At 41.3% G+C, this 19,652-nt stretch overlaps 1 protein-coding gene across 1 annotated transcript in view; it reads right to left on the bottom strand.

The window, feature by feature from the left end:
- Positions 1-19,652, bottom strand: part of LOC311140509 (V-type proton ATPase subunit B, brain isoform-like) — a 46,002-nt gene that overhangs the window by 14,889 nt on the left and 11,461 nt on the right. The window contains exons 2-4 of the mRNA XM_084175598.1: positions 1,464-1,519; positions 726-824; positions 539-632 (exon numbers count right to left, since the gene is read on the bottom strand). Coding sequence (XP_084031724.1) covers positions 539-632; positions 726-824; positions 1,464-1,519 — 249 coding nt within the window. The remainder of the gene's footprint in view (positions 1-538; positions 633-725; positions 825-1,463; positions 1,520-19,652) is intronic.

Raw genomic sequence — 19,652 nt, 5'->3', positions numbered from 1 at the left:
AATTATCTCTATCTCTGATTCGTTAAAAAATATGAGCAGTTACTTGAGGTTTCAGACAATGGTAGAGATGCTGCATTTTATATTTTCAATTCCTTTAGGCCCATTATTAATGATCCTTGCAACAGATGGTTCACTCAACTATCAAATACACCTAACCTTGAGTCCCACTGAGGTGGTATGACTGGGATATAAATAACAAGTCATACAAGCCTCAAAGATTCTCTTCAATGCTTTGTTGCCCTAATTTGCTCACGGAGAAGACTCAATGCAGGACTCAAATAGAGGCATTAACAGGGACGAGGTAAAATGGAGCAGAACAATTGTATTTAGCACACTAAGAGAGTAAAGCTTGCATGGTATTTTCTTCTTTGTGTGAGAAGGAGGGTGGGCGGAAACAGTTATACAGAGTGATGAAAACAGATGTAGAAGAGCTCTAGAGAGCAGCCTAATTTAGTCTTAATCAGTGGTAGATTTCATGCTTCCTCCTGCCTAGCGCCCGCCGGATGCCACTCAGCTTGTTTTGGAAAGCTCATCTTACCCAGCATGTCCTCAGACACAGGTGTGCGCAGGATGTCACCAGTGAACTCACAGGCCGTCTTCTTGGCATCAATACCAGATGTCCCCTCAAACACCTGAAAATGACATTAAACAGTATCTTTCAGTCATTTGTGGTTTGTGTCTGTGTGTGTGTGTGTGTGTGTGTGTGTGTGTGGCGAGGTACTCACCTGTACGACAGCCTTGGTGCCAATCACCTCCAACACCTGGCCACTCCTCCTGGTGCCATCAGGTAAAGTCAGGTGCACAATCTCGGCATACCTGGGAAACTGCCACATAAAAAGGTCGGAAAACTCCATTTAACAAGCATGTTTCTTTCAGTCTTTCAAAACAGAAAACATACATGACCAGCAATTAGGCTAACCCTGCAGAAAATAACACTATCAATTTCACTAAGCAAGCCAGAACACAACTGATTAAAGAGAAGTAAGCTCAGAAACACAGAACAAAAATCTCGCATAATTGCGTCACATGCTCTTTTAAGTTCTGGGGATGATGGGAGATGTTAAGGGAAAGATACAAACGCGATTTGCAAAGTCTCCACCCCCCTTAACGGAAACTCTCTGCAAGTTTCAGGCAGGTCTATGGGCCAAATGTTCCCTCCCCTTTCTAAATTCAAATGATGCAAGCATCGAGAAATCGTGATTTGTTCTAAATGATCAGTGATGAAAAATCTGCATACCGGAAAAAAGTTCCTTGTTAGTCATCGCATCCCAGTCTGTTGACAGAAGCTACGATACCATTTATGTTACGTGCGTCTGTCCACGAGAGATTAAAGGCTTGCACACATCGCACCGAACGTGGATCTAGCGTTTGTCTGCTGATCGAGGTGCTAAGTACTCTTGGTCAGGAAATGCTATTGGTGCGTCTGAGCCCTAATAGAGAAGTCATTTTAAATCTTTAGTCACCTTCACATTATCCAGAATCACCAGGGGGCCATTCACTCCAGACACAGTAGAATATGCTGAAATAGAGAACAATAACAGTTTTTTTAAAATTGCATCATATATGCAAAATGAATGACCTTCAGTATAGGGGAAAAAACATATCTGACAGTCCCAAGAGTGGGCTTAATGTTAGACAAGAGTTGCATCACCTTTTAACTAAAATGTTAAAAGCAACAGTGACTGAGGTCAAGAAAGGTGCATGGTGTTTTTGCATGAAAGCCAACAATCATATAGTAATAAATTAAGTAGTCTTTCTTAAAGACACTTATGTTAGTAATTACAAAGTTACCTTTTGTAAAGGCGTTTAAATGGCTTTCATGCATTTCATGGTCAAATGTTAAGACCAGGCAAATATCAAGGAAAACATGAGATGCGCTTTGAACATATGGGATAAAATAGAATTTACATAGGCCAAAGTCTACAATTTATTAAACAATAGGCCAGACATGTAGAGGTGAACGTTACTTAATTACTTAGAATTTTGTAGAACTATAAGTTAGGCCTGCCTAAGCACAATCCATCATTAATTCCCTGTACTCACAGATTCACCCCAGTGTCTCTGATTTGGCTAGTTTGTTAGGTTTTTTGGCTCCCACCATCTATTTTGTCTAAGCAATAAAACAATTAATGATTAGCCTAATTACTCATTTCTTAAAATTACTTTCACCCATCTCCATAACATCCGTTTTAGATGGATCAAGGAGAATTCAGCCCTCTTTTGTGTTCACTTGGTTCCGGGACCCTAACCCCTTTGAAAATACACATATTAGAACACTAACCGCCTGAAGGGCCACATCCCTCCCCTAAGGGCGGGCCAGGAGCCCAACACCACACCAGCGCTCAAAGCCCTCCCAAACACACATGGTATGGTAGATACCAAACTTTCTACTATAGCATGGGTGGGCCGCTTTGGTTCTCTTTTGTTTATTTCCTGCTTCCAAAACACAAACACCGGCTCTCCCCATCAAAACCATCAATTGGCCAACCAAGGCAGGGCAAACTAGGCGATCATGCCCAATAATTAAAAAGAAAACGTTTTGGTGAATCTTTTCATCTGAACTAGAACTTTTAACTAACCAAACTCACCACACTGGGTATTAAGGAGCCCAAGCAGTCACTGTCATGGGAAATATGCAGGTGGATGAATAGGTGGAGGCGGGCCAGGAGGCTATCATTAAAATAATGACTGCCCCTAAAAAGCAACTTATCATTTTGAAAACAGCCTAAGTGCATCAATACGAGTCAGAAACATTTATTCTAGTGTCAAAATTGACTACAAAGTGTAAATAGGATAATTTGTCATAAAGTTAATCTTATCCAAAACAGAGATTTGCGAGATGCTAGAAAAAAAGTGTCACGGAATGAAGGGTACCGTAACAGTTTTCTACTTCTTCTATGATATCATGGTGGTCCGCAAACAACCGTTTAAGTGCATGCCGCCACCTACTGTGCTGGAATGTACGATCAATCATGATCTGCCCAATTCTGTACTACCACGAAAATAAAATAAAAAGCAAATAAATCCCTACTAATTTATACCACACCCTCCCCCCAAAACCCCTCCCCAACCCACCTACCCCATTAAACTTGATCTATATCATGCTGAAACACTCATGTGCCGTAACAGTTGTCCTTGGGTTGGGTTTATTTAAATCCTGCCCACATGCCCACAGCCCCCAAGTAATCATAAATTGGGTGCGACCCAATTGTAATTCCCATGGGCAATTTGCTTTGACATTTGATATCCCTATGGGGCTAGTTAGGGACCATCAGTAAATTACATGGGACAATATTTTAAAATGTCAATTGCTCCAAATTTCATTGACTATAACAACTAAAAGGGTGTGCAACATGAAAATAATGTCCCATTTACATTGTGGAATTTATTGACGGTCCATTACTAGCCCCAGAGATAGGCTATCCAATGTCAAACCAACTTTGTCACGGTTGCACACCAGCCAGCTGATGCTAATTTGCGAAATAAATTGGCTAGCACTAGCTGGCCTAGGAGACTTCAAGACAAGACCTGGTTAGACTGTTTCAAGTTATCTAGAAGAGTGAGGGACTTACTGTGTACTGTTTTGGCAGAGTGAATGTACAAACGTTTGCAACGTGCGAACACACACAAGAGACACTCACATTAAACCACCGCCCCAAGACAACTCGTTTGGCTTCAGTCATGGCCGCTGCATTTCTTAATGACCAAGCCGAAAAACTAGGCCAAATCAGGAAGGTCAGCCCCCCTTTAAAGGCCCAAGTATGGACAAACAGAAGAGCATAGGTGTGGTCCAAAACTTTGTCCTCTTACTTTCTTTGGGAAAACATTAGCTCTGCTGACATTGGAGCCAATTTTGCAGTGTCTGCAAAAACCGGGGGCCTCCCGTCTGCTTCTCCTCGCACATCTATAGCACGGGGAGGCGAAGTGAAGAGGCGTACGGGGGCATTGTTTTCACCAGGTCTTCCATCATGCCCTTGTGTTTCTTTTTTTGTGTGAACCGTCAATCTCTTGGCCAATATCAAAGCTGCAAGGGAATTAGAGCAGACTGGTTCTAACACAGACCACTAAAGCCTGGCGGGGTGCATCCACTATGCCACTAATTAGGCAGCGGCCAACAAATAACCTGTCAATGCACTATAGCGCTATAGCCATTTCCCACACACACCTGCATTTCAACCCCTATTACCCAGACAGGCTGTAAGAGAGAGATGGGGAAGAGAATGAGAGAGTGTGAGACAAAGGGAGCGCTCAAGTGTGATAAAAGGACCACCACAACAGAGGGGCACTAGTTTCCCCTTCCTTCTCCAAATAAACTGCCTATGCTCGGGCGACTGTCTATCAACTCCCTGCACCGGGAGTAAAAATACATTTGTAGAGGCGAAAAGAGACTATTTAAGATTCCAAAATCTACACTGCAATTATGCAGCACCTCATCTCATCTGATCCTGATAGAAACATAGAGCCTACCGGTGAAAAGGCAATTACAAAGTCACTGATTAATTCCCTGTTTTGCCTCCCTCTACCCTACGGCACAGGCCTTGAATGTAGGCTAATGAGAAGTCTAGCATTAATTAACATTGCTAAGTCGCAGTGCGAGACCACGATCCCCTCAGTCTCAAAACTGTTTTATTGAAATGATCTCCTAATTAGCTATGAATCCTGGTTAGCTCTATTTCATAACTTTAATTCATAACTTGGCACAACATGCAAGTAGGCCTATATGAATGAAATATAAGCATGCAGTGGTGATAATCATGATGTAGGCTAGCCTTGATGCTATCTTGACTCCTGATATATTAAATTATGAACTATGCCACACCATAATATAGCCTAGCATTTGAGTTTTGGTTATAACTAGCCTGTCGATAAAAAAAAATATAGGCCCATCTTTGATTATAATTTTCTTATTTAGGTTAGGGGCCACTTTGATTACATTTTGTCAGACTAGAAACCTTGTATTTAAACATTGAAATTAACCTCGCATCTAAAATCAGGAAAAATTAAACCTAATCTCTGAGGACTTCTCCTTCATAGCCTAAAACCCTCGCGTTTCCACTTGAAATTGTTCCCAAAACTAAAAATACCAAACCATAGATGCAGAAATATGCAGAAGCACCGTAAATATCCCAACAACAATGAGTAGTGCAGGCCATCAAAAATGTGTCATATACTCCTAGTCATCAGCACGCCCTTCTCTCCTATTGGCTCACAAGCTCAACAGTCATGGCGGAATTAAATAAAAGATTAGCCTCATGATTGACATGATTATGCATTCACCTCAGACAAATCTTGTATCCAAATGCCCCCTTTAAAAAGCAGGTAAATGTATGCGTTGTACAATTTTTCTGTTTGCCCCTTTCACCTGAGACAAATTGCAGAATGTATGTTGGTTGGTCATGTTAGACCTGTTATGGACTTAATAGCTACACTTACCCTACAAATTATCCATATATGGCTCAAAGGATATACATATGGCTACTTACTGAAGGGTTATAATAATTGATGTAAGAAAACTGTGGATGTATAATTGTACATCAACCTTTTATGATCTTTCCACAAGTCCAAAAAGCTGTAATGGAAAATATTTGAAAACAGAAATGGGAACATAAGCCCAATTTCAAGATAAGCCTATTTGCAAACGTTATCTTCGCATTTATTGTGTGAAAAAATGACACTAGTTGCATCTGGTGGATGGTACCCTCTTAGAACACAAAAAGTCCTTCCAACAAAGCAAATACAAGGTTGTGGTGCATTGCACTGACACATTTCAATTATGGTTTAGACTAGGCCCACCAGAACTTCCCTAATAATGAAAAACAATTCAGAGACGTCCTCTGAGACAGTTGCACACTGCTAAAAAAAAATAAAAAAAATAGTACCCACTCATTACACAACATCATGATTAATCAATGCGCTACACATTCATATAATGTGATGTAGCAACATTTTCCATTAGTTTCGAAAAACTTTCTCCACCCCTCTTTTGCTACTTGAGCTCAAGTGCAGCGGTCCCCTGGCTTGGCATGCAACGGCAGTGTGGGTCACCCTCCGGCCTGTTCAGCTGCCAGAGCCCTTTGTGTACAAAGATGTTAATTGGTCCTAATCCGCCACTAGAAACTGTTTTGGTAGCCTGACCTCACACCCTGAAGGACACCTTGGTGTGAAATACTAAAGGGCCCATTCAAGTACAAGAGAAAAGAGGCACAGAGCATTCCAACACAATTCAATTTCCCAGCTAAAAGAGGGGGCTCTGTGGGTGCTGGGATTGGGCACAGCATCATCCAAACACATGGTACAAAGCAGTGGTAACAGTGATGTGCAGCTCACAATCAAGTTCTACCCGACCACAAGCACGCACAGGGGGCTTCTCACAGGCCGCCAGGAGATGGGAATGCTAATTGGCCCAAGCCTGAAACCAGGGAACCTCCTTAACTCAAACATGCAACTCTTTGCCAACAAACCCACTCAACAGAAATTTGCTTGGATCATTCTAAACCTAACTCAACCTCCATGTCATCAGAAGGTGGTTTGAAGTCTGATACAAATCTGATTCCTGGCCATGTAACTTGTTTCTGAATGGTCAAATCTGATTTATTTGCCCTCAAGTGGTTTTTTAGACAGTTATTTGGCATATCTTGTTGCTTGCTAGCTACTCTGTTGACAGTTTGACAATTAAAAAACATGGTAGCTAACTAGCTTGTTAATCAACCTGGTCTCAGGGCATTTTGTATTATTCTGTATGTAAACCCGAGACGCTTCATTTAGTTTAATATGTTACGTTTCGTATGGTTACATAAGACAGATGGTTACTTAAAGGAATAATACACCCCAAACCACAAATTCCTATTATTAACAGTGTTAAATAACACTAATATGTGAAAACAATATTTTTTGTGAGCAAATGTTTCATTTTGCCATAATAACAAGATTGGTAGAAACATGTGAAAATCGTTTTGGGAAATCTGTTGCAGCTCAAGTCTACTGGCTGGCTAGCTAGCTAGGTAGCTAGAAAACATAACTACACACAATAATACCAAAGTCAATATCCACATGTGAAGTAGCTAGCAAACTTGCAGTTCATTTTTGTCACGGAGCTATAAATGGCATATAACGCGAATGTCTATCAACCCAAAGGTTGGACGTTCAAATCTCATCATGGACAACTTTAGCAACTTTTCAAATGTTTAGCTACTTTGCATCTACTTAGCATGTTAGCTAACTCTTCCCCTAACCCTTTAACCTAACTCCTCAACTTAACCCTAACACCTCGCTAATGTTAGCCAGCTAGCTAACGTTAGCCACCTAGCTAGAATTCGTAACATTACGTTTCGCAAATTCGTAACATATAACACAAATTGTAATTTGTAACATATCACACAAAATGGTTAATGGACAACCACAAATCAATACATACAATACGAAATGTAACATATCATTCTAAATGGAGTGTCTCGGATTTAACAGAATAATACGAAATGCTCTGAGACCAGGTACACCACAGCGCACACACCGGCCATTACTATGACAACTAGCGTAGCCAATTTTTTTCTGGTTCATATAGTCCATGAACTAAGCAGACCAGACCCAGCTGCTAACGCATGGGTACCTATGGGAGAGCCACCACGTTAAAAATACCGGAACGTACATTTTTTTCAATGTTAAACGGCCTGAACGGGACATCGTCCTTTATACACCATATTTTCCAGCAATACTCTGGACCTCGTAGGGTAAGATTTTAACAGAGACAGAAAAGGAAGCGAGACATCCCACTCCCTCATTGTTTCTGGTTCATATACAGTCAATTAACTAAGTGACCAGAACCAGCTGCTATCGCATTGGTGTCTATGGTTAGACAGGATCTGACCATTTTCTTCAAATGGTAAATGGCCTCAGTGAACTTTCTCAGAGAGGGTTTACCCCCGTCAAAATCTGTCCACGATGAGCAGATAGTCTGCTTATCCTGTCTGCCTTAATTCATTTGGGACAACGACTCCCATTGTTAGGGTCGGAGACAATACCATCTCGTCATTATATACAGTATCTCTGACTATCTTCATTTATCCACCATCTTCGATTTCCTTGCTATAGGAGGACCATTTCCTGTATTGATTAAATCATACAAGGATTGAAAGGCTGTATAGAAATATGACAATTCAAAAAATTTGCCCTAGAACTGTGGTCCCGTGTGGCTCAGTTGGTATAGCATGACACTTGTAACGTCAGGGTTGTGGGTTCGATTCCCATGGGGGACCACTATGAACAAATATGAAAATGGATAAGAGCGTCTGCTAAATGACTAAAATGTACTGTAGACAAGCATTAACATACCAATGTCAAAATAAAACCATAAACATCCTCATCCTCATTAGGCTAACAGTTTTTGTGGTGCAATTTCAACAAGATGTAGGCCTAACTGTTAACAATTCAATCATTTTTCAGGCTGGTGGGTGAAAATAAGCCTATTTCTACCACAGCACAAATAAAAGGAATGTAAATACTATTGGGTGGCAAGAGCCATGTTCCCTCAACATTTTTTGGTCTCTGAGCAAATTTCATGTCTGCTGAGCACAAACTTGAATGTTGTGAAAATTCTGTGCAACTTCCAGCACGCATTTACTGTGAACACAGACTGTACCCGCTTTAAGTTACAGTTTTAACAGTGGTCAAGTAGGCTACTGTGGCTATTTGATCATAATGTAGGCCTACCAGAATGGCCTACCATCAACAACAATAGAGAAAATGCATAACATAACATTTGAACATTGAAATAGCTGTTCTATCATTCAGCTTACAGTAGCAACCAATGTGTTGTGTTCAATGTAGGCCTACATTACATGAGACTTTGAGAAAAAACAAAATACATGGCTTGACATTAACCTGTTTATCCACTTGTCCTTCAGACAAGGAGGTGACTGAAAATGTGTTGTTTGATGCAAGAAACCACTTTACAAAATAAAATGCATTATTATTCCCATACCATTATTACAGAGAATCAGACAAATTATGCTACCCTCTGCCTATTGGCTACTTAGCTTATTCAAGCCTGTCTCAAAATAGAACACTGCCCCTTTAAGACAAAAAAAAACAGCTCTTTACCTGACTCGCTTTTCAAAGATGTCTAGAAATGTACACATTTTGAGCTCTTGTAGGAAACAATCACTCCCTTATTGCTGACTACAAATGATCTATGACTGGGCTAATAACTCACTAACTAGCAAAGGATATGAACAAAATGTGCACACATGGCTACATGCAGCTTTTGCTTTGATCTCAAAACAAGCGCATCTACTCGACCGCTCATGCTGTAAACACAGTCTAGTTCAAAGTAAATGGCATAGATTCATATATGGCAATGGTCTATTTGCATATAGGCCTACCGCAGCTCTGATTGGTTATGCCACACTGGTCTGTATAGAGTACGGGCTGAGTAGTGTGTGTCAATACAATAGAATTCTACTCCGATGCATTCTGTCTACAACAAAATCTCTTGCATAGTTCATTTGGTTTCGGTATGTTGCATTGAAAGTGGCTAATATTGCGTAGATTCGATCACAATTGCCACAGTAAAGGGAAACGCTGATAGTGTTAAAAGGGAAAACTCTAGAACAGTGGTCACCAACCTTTCCTGAGTCAAGATCACCGAGTCAAAACGCAAGCCAAGAACTACCACTCAGATTTCTACAGTTAGTGCATTCATCTTAAGATAGCTAGGTGGGACAACCACATATCACAGGCATAGAAAGTAAATGTTTCCTAAATAACGTAGCTATCAGTAGAGTCAGAGCTAGGGGGGGGGGGGGGGGGGGCTATTTGAGGTAGGCTATATGATCACACCGGTAATCGACCCATTGTTATATTACTTGTGAAGCACAGCTGAGTGAATATACATTTAAATAATTTGCTTTTTATTTATTTTTTACTGGGCTGATGGTGCCTGCATCTGATGGTCAGTCTCAGTGGAGGGAGAGAGCAGCAGACAGTCTGCCTCAACATCCCTCCGCTCTCCCTTTCCTCCACTGACACTGACCAAAAAGGGACATCTTCAAGCTGATGGCGAAACTCGAGTCGCACCGCATTATTTCTCCCTCATGCACAAATTCATGTTGTTACTCCTATGAACAGAGAAAGTGAAATATTCCTCAACCTTCAAAAACGACGCAATCCAGGCTCTGTCGTAGCAACCGGGAGACCCATGGGGCGGCGCACAATTGGCCCAGCGTCGTCCAGGGTATGGGAGGGAATGGCCGGCAGGGATGTAGCTCTGTTGGTAGAGCATGGCGTTTGCAACGCCAGGGTTGTGGGTTCGATTCCCACGGGGGGCCAGTATGAAAAAATTTAAATAAAATAATGTATGCACTCACTAACTGTAAGTCGCTCTGGATAAGAGCGTCTGCTAAATGACTAAAATGTAATGTAAATGTAAGCCTATAGATACACTTTCCTACACATTCATTACTTCTGCAGTGCTTATTGTAGCGCTGAGTGGAAATAGGAAGAACGCACATTTTATGGCTTATAAAAGTGTTGAATGCAAAGTGTTGACAGTGCCGAGTAAGAACTTAAACATGAACTCACTCATAAAAACAGCAGCCCTTTGCTGTATTCGTTGACAGTCTCTCTAGTCATGGTTTTAAACTTTTTCAAATCTCACAGTATCAACTTTGCTGTAGCTTTCTTTTATACCTGCTACGTTACTGCTCTCTGGGCCCACCGGGAAGGCAGAGTTTGTACCTTCAGCCATATTAAATGGTAAAAAATTGAAACAGTTCACCTACCTGGCGCGCAGGGCAGCTGAATCGGGCGCCAACAGCCCGAGAATAAAAATAAATAAAAAAGGAACACAATGCTTTATCGTTGGGTTTTTTACATAAATGTTTGCCGATCGACTAGGAATGCCTTGGAGATCGACCAGTCCGGGTTGGTGACCACTGCTCTAGAAAGTTGAGTGAAGTTCAATCTCGTGCTTCTCTCTGTTGGCGGATATTTCTGAGCAGCAGTCCCGGGAGAGCTGCATGGCAGCTTAGAGGGAACATTGGACGAGTCAAGATGGACCTTGTCAAACTGAATGAAAGCAACCTTCAGAGAAAATCTCAAATCAGTGTAAGAGAGATCACAAACGGAAACCAATTAATAAAAATATATATTCTATGGTACAAGGACAGCTGAGCAGGATTATGTTAGATGAATATGACATTGAATAGCCTAATCAGCCTGCTTCCTGAAAACACTAAAGGCTATAAAAGCCTCCATACAGGCATTGGTATGTTACAGACTAATTTCTTGAAATGGCAGAACCTCAAACTAGAAAGTGTCACACGTTTCTGAGAAGCCAAATTCCAAACCAATAGAACGTCTCCCCCTGTATGATGGATTGGGGGGAAAAAAAAAAAAAAAGGAAAAGGAGGTTTAAAAAAATTAAGTATCTGTTGAAATATTCCAACAGTGATCATACAAAAATGTAAGCATGTAAATAATTAAATACATTTATCAAATAGTATGAATAGGTTTAATTAATGAGTAACCTAGGTCAGGGGCATTCACCAAAAATGGGGATGCTGCCAAATTCGCCGTTACCTTGCTCTTTCATGTTTCTAATGCTCGGCTCTTCTAACAATGCTTCTTATAGTGATGACAACCCCATCAAATGAGCAGGCTTTTAACCCTGCAGGTAGATGGCCCCAACACGTATAGGACTCCCCACCTGACTCCATTGATTGGGTAGTGTATAATCAGGCTTGAAACGGGGTAGAATTGGCTGGCAGGGTGGGAACACTAATCTGTGGGATAATTTTGCTGGCAGGGAGCATACTGATGGGGACACCTATTCAGAGAGACAGCTGGTTAAACCCAGAGCCTCTCTGCAAAAGGTGGCAGAGTGGTGCAGTTACTATAGATCGAAAGAACAGCCACGCCACAGCAGCAGTTTAGAGCCATTTGCTGGGGCGAGGAGCATTTCGTCACTCTTGGTAACCGGTCTTTACATTTTCTGCCTTAAAATTAAATCTAAATAGGGATTAAATTACATAGTTTTTCCTACAGATCTACACAAAATACTGCACATTTTCTAAGAGAAAGAAAGTTACAGAACATTTTCCAAATTATAATAAATAAAATGAACTAAGATGTCTTGACTACATATTTCTTCACACCCCAGAGGTAATACTTGATGGATGCACTTTTGCCAGCCATTACAACTGTGAATCATTTACAATAATATTCTACTAACTCTGCACAACTCTTAAGGCAACATACACCCACCTGCCAGTTTATTAGGTACACCCATCTAATCTCAGCAAAAAAAAGAAACATCCCCTTTTCAGGACCCTGTCTTTCAAAGATAATTCGTAAAAATCCAAATAACTTCACAGATCTTCATTGTAAAAGGGTTTAAACACTGTTTCCCATGCTTGTTCAATGAACCATAAACAATTAATGAACATGCCCCTGTGGAACGGTCGTTAAGACACTAACAGCTTACAGACGGTAGGCAATTAAGGTCACAGTTATGAAAACTTAGGACACTAAAGAGGCCTTTCTACTGACTGAAAAACACCAATAGAAAGATGCCCAGGGTCCCTGCTCATCTGCTGCAAGGAGGCATAAGGATTGCAGATGTGGCCAGGGCAACAAATTGCAATGTCCGTACTGTGAGACGCCTAAGACAGCGCTACAGAGAGACAGGACGGACAGCTGATCGTCCTCGCAGTAGCAGACCACGTGTAACAACACCTGCACAGGATTGGTACATCCGAACATCACACCTGCGGGACAGGTACAGGATGGCAACAACAACTGCCTGAGTTACCACAGGAACACACAATCCCTCCATCAGTGCTCAGACTGTCCGCAATTGGCTGAGAGAGGCTGGACTGAGGGCTTGTAGGCCTATTGTAAGGCAGGTCCTCTCCAGACATCACCGGCAACAACGTCGCCTATGGGCACAAACCCACCGTTGCTGTACCACACTGGCAAAAAGTGCTCTTCACTGACGAGTCGCGGTTTTGTCTCACCAGGGGTGATGGTCGGATTCGCGTTTATCGTCGAAGGAATGAGCGTTACACCGAGGCCTGTACTCTGGAGCAGGATCGATTTGGAGGTGGAGGGTCCGTCATGGTCTGGGGCGGTGTGTCACAGCATCATCGGACGGAGCTTGTTGTCATTGCAGGCAATCTCAACGCAGTGCGTTACAGAGAAGACATACTCCTCCCTCATGTGGTACCCTTCCTGCAGGCTCATCCTGACATGACCCTCCAGCATGACAATGCCACCAGCCATACTGCTCGTCCTGTGGGTGATTTCCTGCAAGACAGGAATGTCAGTGTTCTACCATGGCCAGCGAAGAGCCCGGATCTCAATCCCATTGAGCACGTCTGGGACCTGTTGGATAGGAGGGTGAGGGCCATTCCCTCCAGAAATGTCCGGGAACTTGCAGGTGCCTTGGTGGAAGAGTGGGGTAACATCTCACAGCAAGAACTGGCAAATCTTGCGCCATCCATGAGGAGGAGATGCACTGCAGTACTTAATGCAGCTGGTGGCCACACCAGATACTGACTGTTACCTTTGATTTTGACCCCCCCTTTGTTCAGGGACACATTATTCAATTTCTGTTAGTCACATGTCTGTGGAACTTGTTCAGTTTATGTCTCAGTTGTTGAATCTTGTTATGTTCATACAAATATTTACTCATGTTCAGTTTGCTGAAAATAAACGCAGTTGACAGTGAGAGGACATTTTCTTTTTTTGCTGAGTTTAGTACTGGGACCCCCTTTGCCTCCAGAACAGCCTCAATTATTCGGGGCATGGATTCTACAAGGTGTCGGAAACGTTTGTTGCTCAGTTAGTATCAAGGGACCTAACATGTGCCTGAAAAATATTCCCACACCAGTACACCATCGCCACCAGTCTGTACCAGGCAGTATGGGTCCTCACTTGGATTGATTTCTGCAAAAATAGTGTGGCACGTTCTTAGTCCACATTTTCATTTTCTTTCATCTTAAGACAAACACCCACAGAAGAGTTATCTGACAAGCCAGTTGCTTAATTACTTGCAGAGAGAAAGAATGAACACAATAGAATTGTTCAAAGAAATAAGATTAGGTTGGGTTTTGTACATAGAAATTATTTCATTGTGACATCTGAGGCATTTGTTTATCATTAGCCTACTACATCATTACCATTCTTTGCTTCTTTACAAAGAAATAGACTGCCTTGTCTTTTTATAACGCTGTCCGTGTGCAACTAAAACAATGGGAAGCCATCTACTGGGTTAATTGCTTTTGTTGCAATTGACATGAGAGACAAAGGACCTTTATACAATTAAAGTCAAAGACTGACTGTACACCTCTGTATATTTTCCTCCATTTCAGAGAACATTTTCATTGCCTAGCTCAGACGCCTGTTGAGTCAGTGAAGTACTACAAAGCATTGGTACATCGTGATCTTATAGCCTAGGTTGCATTCATATACTGTAGCTAGCTAAGGGAAATGGTTTCTTTCAACCAAGTCTCTGAAGGTACAGTAGGCTATATAGCAGTCCCTCCAGGCTTTTATAGGAATTTGTGATATTTCCATCCAAAAATGCTAGATTTTTAAAAGACGTGCCAGCTCATGCACCATTAGAAGAACACAGAGAGGGCTAAACTGTTTTGTAAAGATTGCTTTAGATTGTCATTCATCATTTGTGTGTTCAAATGGCTGCCCGGACTATCAGCACGCACTCTGAATGGCGGCTGTTCAATAGGCTATGATGTTTGATGAGAATTTAAAATGGTGCAATCTGGCATACCTACATTAGAGGGGATATTTGAAAAGTAGATAAGAGGGACAGTGAATAACAGTCAGATGGACAATGCGGCATGTGTAGCCTACAACATATGAGGTACCATCTATTTTCTATGCAAAGATAAATACATTGAAGCATTTATCAAAATCAGATTTTTCATTGGTAGCACTGGTGCTGCAAACTTTTAAAAGGTAGGAGCACTAGAATACATGTTTCTATTGATTGAGATATTGGGCCTATATTAATTCTAGCTACTTTTTAAGCACGTTATGAAACTAATATTTAACCCTGTAAAAGACGTGTTTATTATAATAATTAAAATGTTGATACAGAAATTATTGAAATTGCAAAGTCATTTGTGGAATATTAAGTTTCTATATTGTGTAAAAGCACTACCTATTGAGATGCAGGGCTTGACATTCACTTCCAATATGGAAGTTTACATACACCTTAGCCAAATACATTTAAAAACTCAGTTTTTCACAATTCCTGACATTTAATCCTAGTAAAAAGTCCCTGTCTTAGGTCAGTTAGGATCACCACTTTATTTTAAGAATGTCAGAATAATAGTAGAGAGAATGATTTATTTAATATTTTATTTATTTCATCACATTCCCAGTGGGTCAGAAGTTTGCATACACTCAATTAGTATTTGGTAGTATTGCCTTTAAATGGTTTAACTTGGGTCAAACGTTTTGGGTAGCCTTCCACAAGCTTCCCACAAAAAGTTAGGTGAATTTTGGCCCATTCCTTCTGACAGAGCTGGTGTAACTGAGTCAGGATTGTAGGCCTCCTTGCTCACACACACCTTTTCAGTTCTGCCCACAAATGTTCTATAGGATTGAGGTCAGCGCTTTGTGATGGCCACTCCAATACCTTGACTTTGTTGTCCTTAAGCCATTTTGCCACAACTTTGGAAGTATGCTTGGGGTCATTGTCCATTTGGAAGACCCATTTGTGACCAAGCTTTAACTTCCTGACTGATGTCTTGAGATGTTGCTTCAATATATCCACATAATTTTCCTTCCTCATGATGCAATCTATTTTGTGAAGTCCCTCCTGCAGCAAAGTACCCCCACAGCATGATGCTGCCACCCCCGTGCTTCACGGTTGGGATGGTGTTCTTCGGCTTGCAAGCCTGCCCCTTTTTCCTCCAAACATAACGATGGTCATTATGGCCAAACATTTCTATTTTTGTTTCATCAGACCAGTGGACTTTCCTCCAAAAAGTAAGATCTTTGTCCCCATGTGCAGTTGCAAACCATATTCTGGCTTTTTAATGGCGGTTTTGGAGCAGTGGCTTCTTGCTGAGCGGCCTTTCAGGTTATGTCGATATAGGACTCGTTTTACTGTGGATATAGATACTTTTGTACCTGTTTCCTCCAGCATCTTCACAAGGTCCTTTGCTGTTGTTCTGGGATTGATTTGCACTTTTTGCATCAAAGTACATTAATCTCTAGGAGACAGAACGTGTCTCCTTCCTGAGCGGTATGACGGCTGCGTGGTCCCATGGTGTTTATACTTGCGTACTATTGTTTGTACAGATAAACGTGGTACCTTCAGGCGTTTGGAAATTGCTCCCAAGGATGAACCAGACTTGTTGAGGTCTACAATTGTTTTTCTAAGGTCTTGGATGATTTCTTTTGATTTTCCCATGATGTCAAGCAAAGAGGCACTGAGTTTGAAGTAGGCCTTGAAATACATCCACAGGTCCACCTCCAATTGACTCAAATGATGTCAATTAGCCTATCAGAAGCTTCTAAAGCCATGACATCATTTTCTGGAATTTTCCAAGCTGTTTAAAGTTACAGTCAACTTAGTGTATGTACACTTCTGACCCACTGGAATTGTGATACAGTGAATTATAAGTGAAATAATCTGTCTGTAAACAATTGTTGGAAAAATTACTTGTGTCATGCACAAAGTAGATGTCCTAAACGACTTGCCAAAACTATAGTTTGTTAACAAGAAATGTGTGGAACGGTTGAAAAACAAGTTTTAATGACTCCAAACTAAGTGTATGTAAACTTCCGACTTCAACTGTATGTAGCATAAGAAGCAAGGTTCACGAAATCAATAATTTGCTAGTAACAGATGACATTCATATTCTGACTATCTCTGAAACTCACTTAGATAATACCTTTGATGATACAGTGGTAGCAATACATGGTTATAAGATCTACAGAAAAGACAAAAATGCCAAAGGTGGAGGTGTGGCTGTTAATATTCAGAACCACATTCCTGTAAAGCTTAGAGAGGATCTCATGTCAAATACTGTTGAAGTTATATGGCTACAGGTTCATCTGCCTCATCTAAAGCCCATTCTGGTGGGAAGCTGCTCTAGACCACCAAGTGCTAACAGTCAGTATCTGGATAACGTGTGAAATGCTTGATAATATATGTGATATCAACAGAGGTATATTTTATGGGTGATATAAATATTGACTGGCTTTCATCAGGCTGGCCACTCAAGAGAAAGCTTCAAACAGTAATTAATGCCTGCAACCTGGTACAGGCTATCAATCAACCTACCAGGATAGTTACAAACAGCACAGGAATGAAATCAACATGTATTGATCACATCCAAATCCATCGGATGTAGGGATCACAATATAGTAGCCATATCTAGGAAAACCAAAGTTCCAAAGGCTGGGCCTAATATAGTGCATAAGAGGTCATACAAGAAGCTTTGTAGTGATTCCTATGTTGTTGATGTAAATCATATTTGTTGGTCCGTGGTGTGTAATGAGGAGCAACCAGTTACTAAAAAGCATGCACCCATTAAGAAAATGACTGTAAAAACTGTTAAATCAACATGGATTGATGAGGAATTTAAAAATTGTATGGTTGAGATGGATGAGGCAAAATAAATGGAAAATAAGTCTGGCTGTAAAACCAATTGGCAAACGTACTGCAAATTGAAAAATCATGTGACTAAACTCAATAAAAAGAAGAAACTACACTATGAAACAAAGATAAATGACACAAAGAATGATAGTAAAAAGATTTGGAGTACCTTAAATACAATTTTGGGCAAAAAAGCAAACTCCGCTCCATCATTCATTGAATCAGATGGCTCAATCATCACAAAACCCACTATTATTTCCAACAACTTTTAAAAAAAATTGTATTGCCAACTACTTTTTCTCCCCAATTTCGATCGTCTCATCGCTGCAACTCCCCAACGGGCTCGGGAGAGGCGAAGGTTGAGTCATGCGTCCTCCGAAACATGACCCGCCAAACCGCGCTTCTTAACACCCGCCCCCTTAACCCGGAAGCCAGCGGCACCAATGTGTCGGAGGAAACACTGTTCAATTGACGACCGACGTCAGGCGCCCGGCCCACCACAAGGAGTCGCTAGAGCACGATGAGTCAAGTAAAGCCCCCCCGGCCAAACCCTCCCCTAACCCGGACGCCGCTGGGCCAATTGTGCACCGCCCTATGGGACTCCCGGTCACCGTCGGTTGTGACACAGCCTGTGATCGAACCCAGGTCTGTAGTGACGCCTCAAGCACTGCGACACAGTGCCTTAGACCTCTGTGCCACTCGGGAGGCCATTGCCAACTACTTTAATTCATTTTTCATTGGCAATATTAGCAAATTTAGGCATGACATGACAGCAACAAACGCTGATACTACACATCCAAGTATATCAAACCAAATTATGAAAAGACAAGCATTGTAATTTTGAATTCCGTAAAGTAAGTGTGGAAGAAGTGAAAATATTATTGTTGTCTATCAACAAATGACAAGCCACCGGGGTCTGACAACTTGGATGGAAAATTACTGATGATAATAGCGGACAATATTGCCACTCCTTTTTGCCATATCTTCAATTTATGCCTACTAGAAAGTGTGTGCCCTCAGGCCTGAGGGAAGCAAAAGTTATTCCCCTACCTAAGAATAGTAAAGCCCCCTTTACTGGCTCAAATAGCCGACCAATCAGCCTGTTACCAACCCTTAGTAAACTCTTGGAAAATTGTGTTTGTCCAATTTTTTTTCCTGTAAAATAGCATTGTATCTGGTCAGACTTTCAGCACGCTTATTGGGAAGGACATTCAGCAAGCACAGCACTTACACAAATGACTGATGATTGGCTGAGAGAAATTGATGATGAAAAGATTGTGGGGGCTGTTTTGTTAGACTTCAGTGCGGCTTTTGACATTATCTATCATAGTCTGTTGCTGGAAAAACATGTGTTATGGCTTTACAACCCCTGCTATATTGTGGATAATAAGTTACCTGTCTAACAGAACACAGAGGGTGTTCATTAATGGAAGCCTTTCCAACAAAATCCAGGTATAATCAGGAATTCCCCAGGGCAGCTGTCTAGGCCCCTTACTTTTTTCAATCTTTACTAAGGATTTGAGGAAAGCCAGTGGGTCTATGTATGCGGATGACTCAACACAATACACATCAGCTTCTACAGCGACTGAAATGACTGCAACACTTAAAGAGCTGCAGTTAGTTTCAGAATGGGTGGCAAGGAATAAATGAGTCCTAAATATAAAAAAAACTAAAAGCATTGTATTTGGGACAAATCAGTCACTAAACTCTAAATCTGAAGTAAATCTTGTCATGAATAATGTGGAAATTGAGCAAGTGGAGGTGACTAAACTGCTTGGAGTAACCCTGGATTGTAAACTGTCATGGTCAAATCATATTGATACAGTAGCTAGGATGGGGAGAAGTCTGTCTATAATAAAGCGCTGCTCTGCATTCTTAACAGCACTATCAACAAGGCAGGTCCTACAGGCCATAGTTTTGTCGCACCTGGACTACTGTTCAGTCGTGTGGTCAGGTGCCACAAAGAGGGACTTAGGAAAATTACAATTGGCTCAGAACAGGGCAGCACAGTTGGCCCTTGGAT

Source organism: Coregonus lavaretus, assembly GCF_964263955.1.
Source record: "Coregonus lavaretus genome assembly, chromosome: 1".
NCBI classification, from domain to species: domain Eukaryota; kingdom Metazoa; phylum Chordata; class Actinopteri; order Salmoniformes; family Salmonidae; genus Coregonus; species Coregonus lavaretus.
The sequence above is the reverse complement of the archived record's forward strand: the minus strand, read 5'-3'. Positions and strand labels throughout refer to the sequence as shown.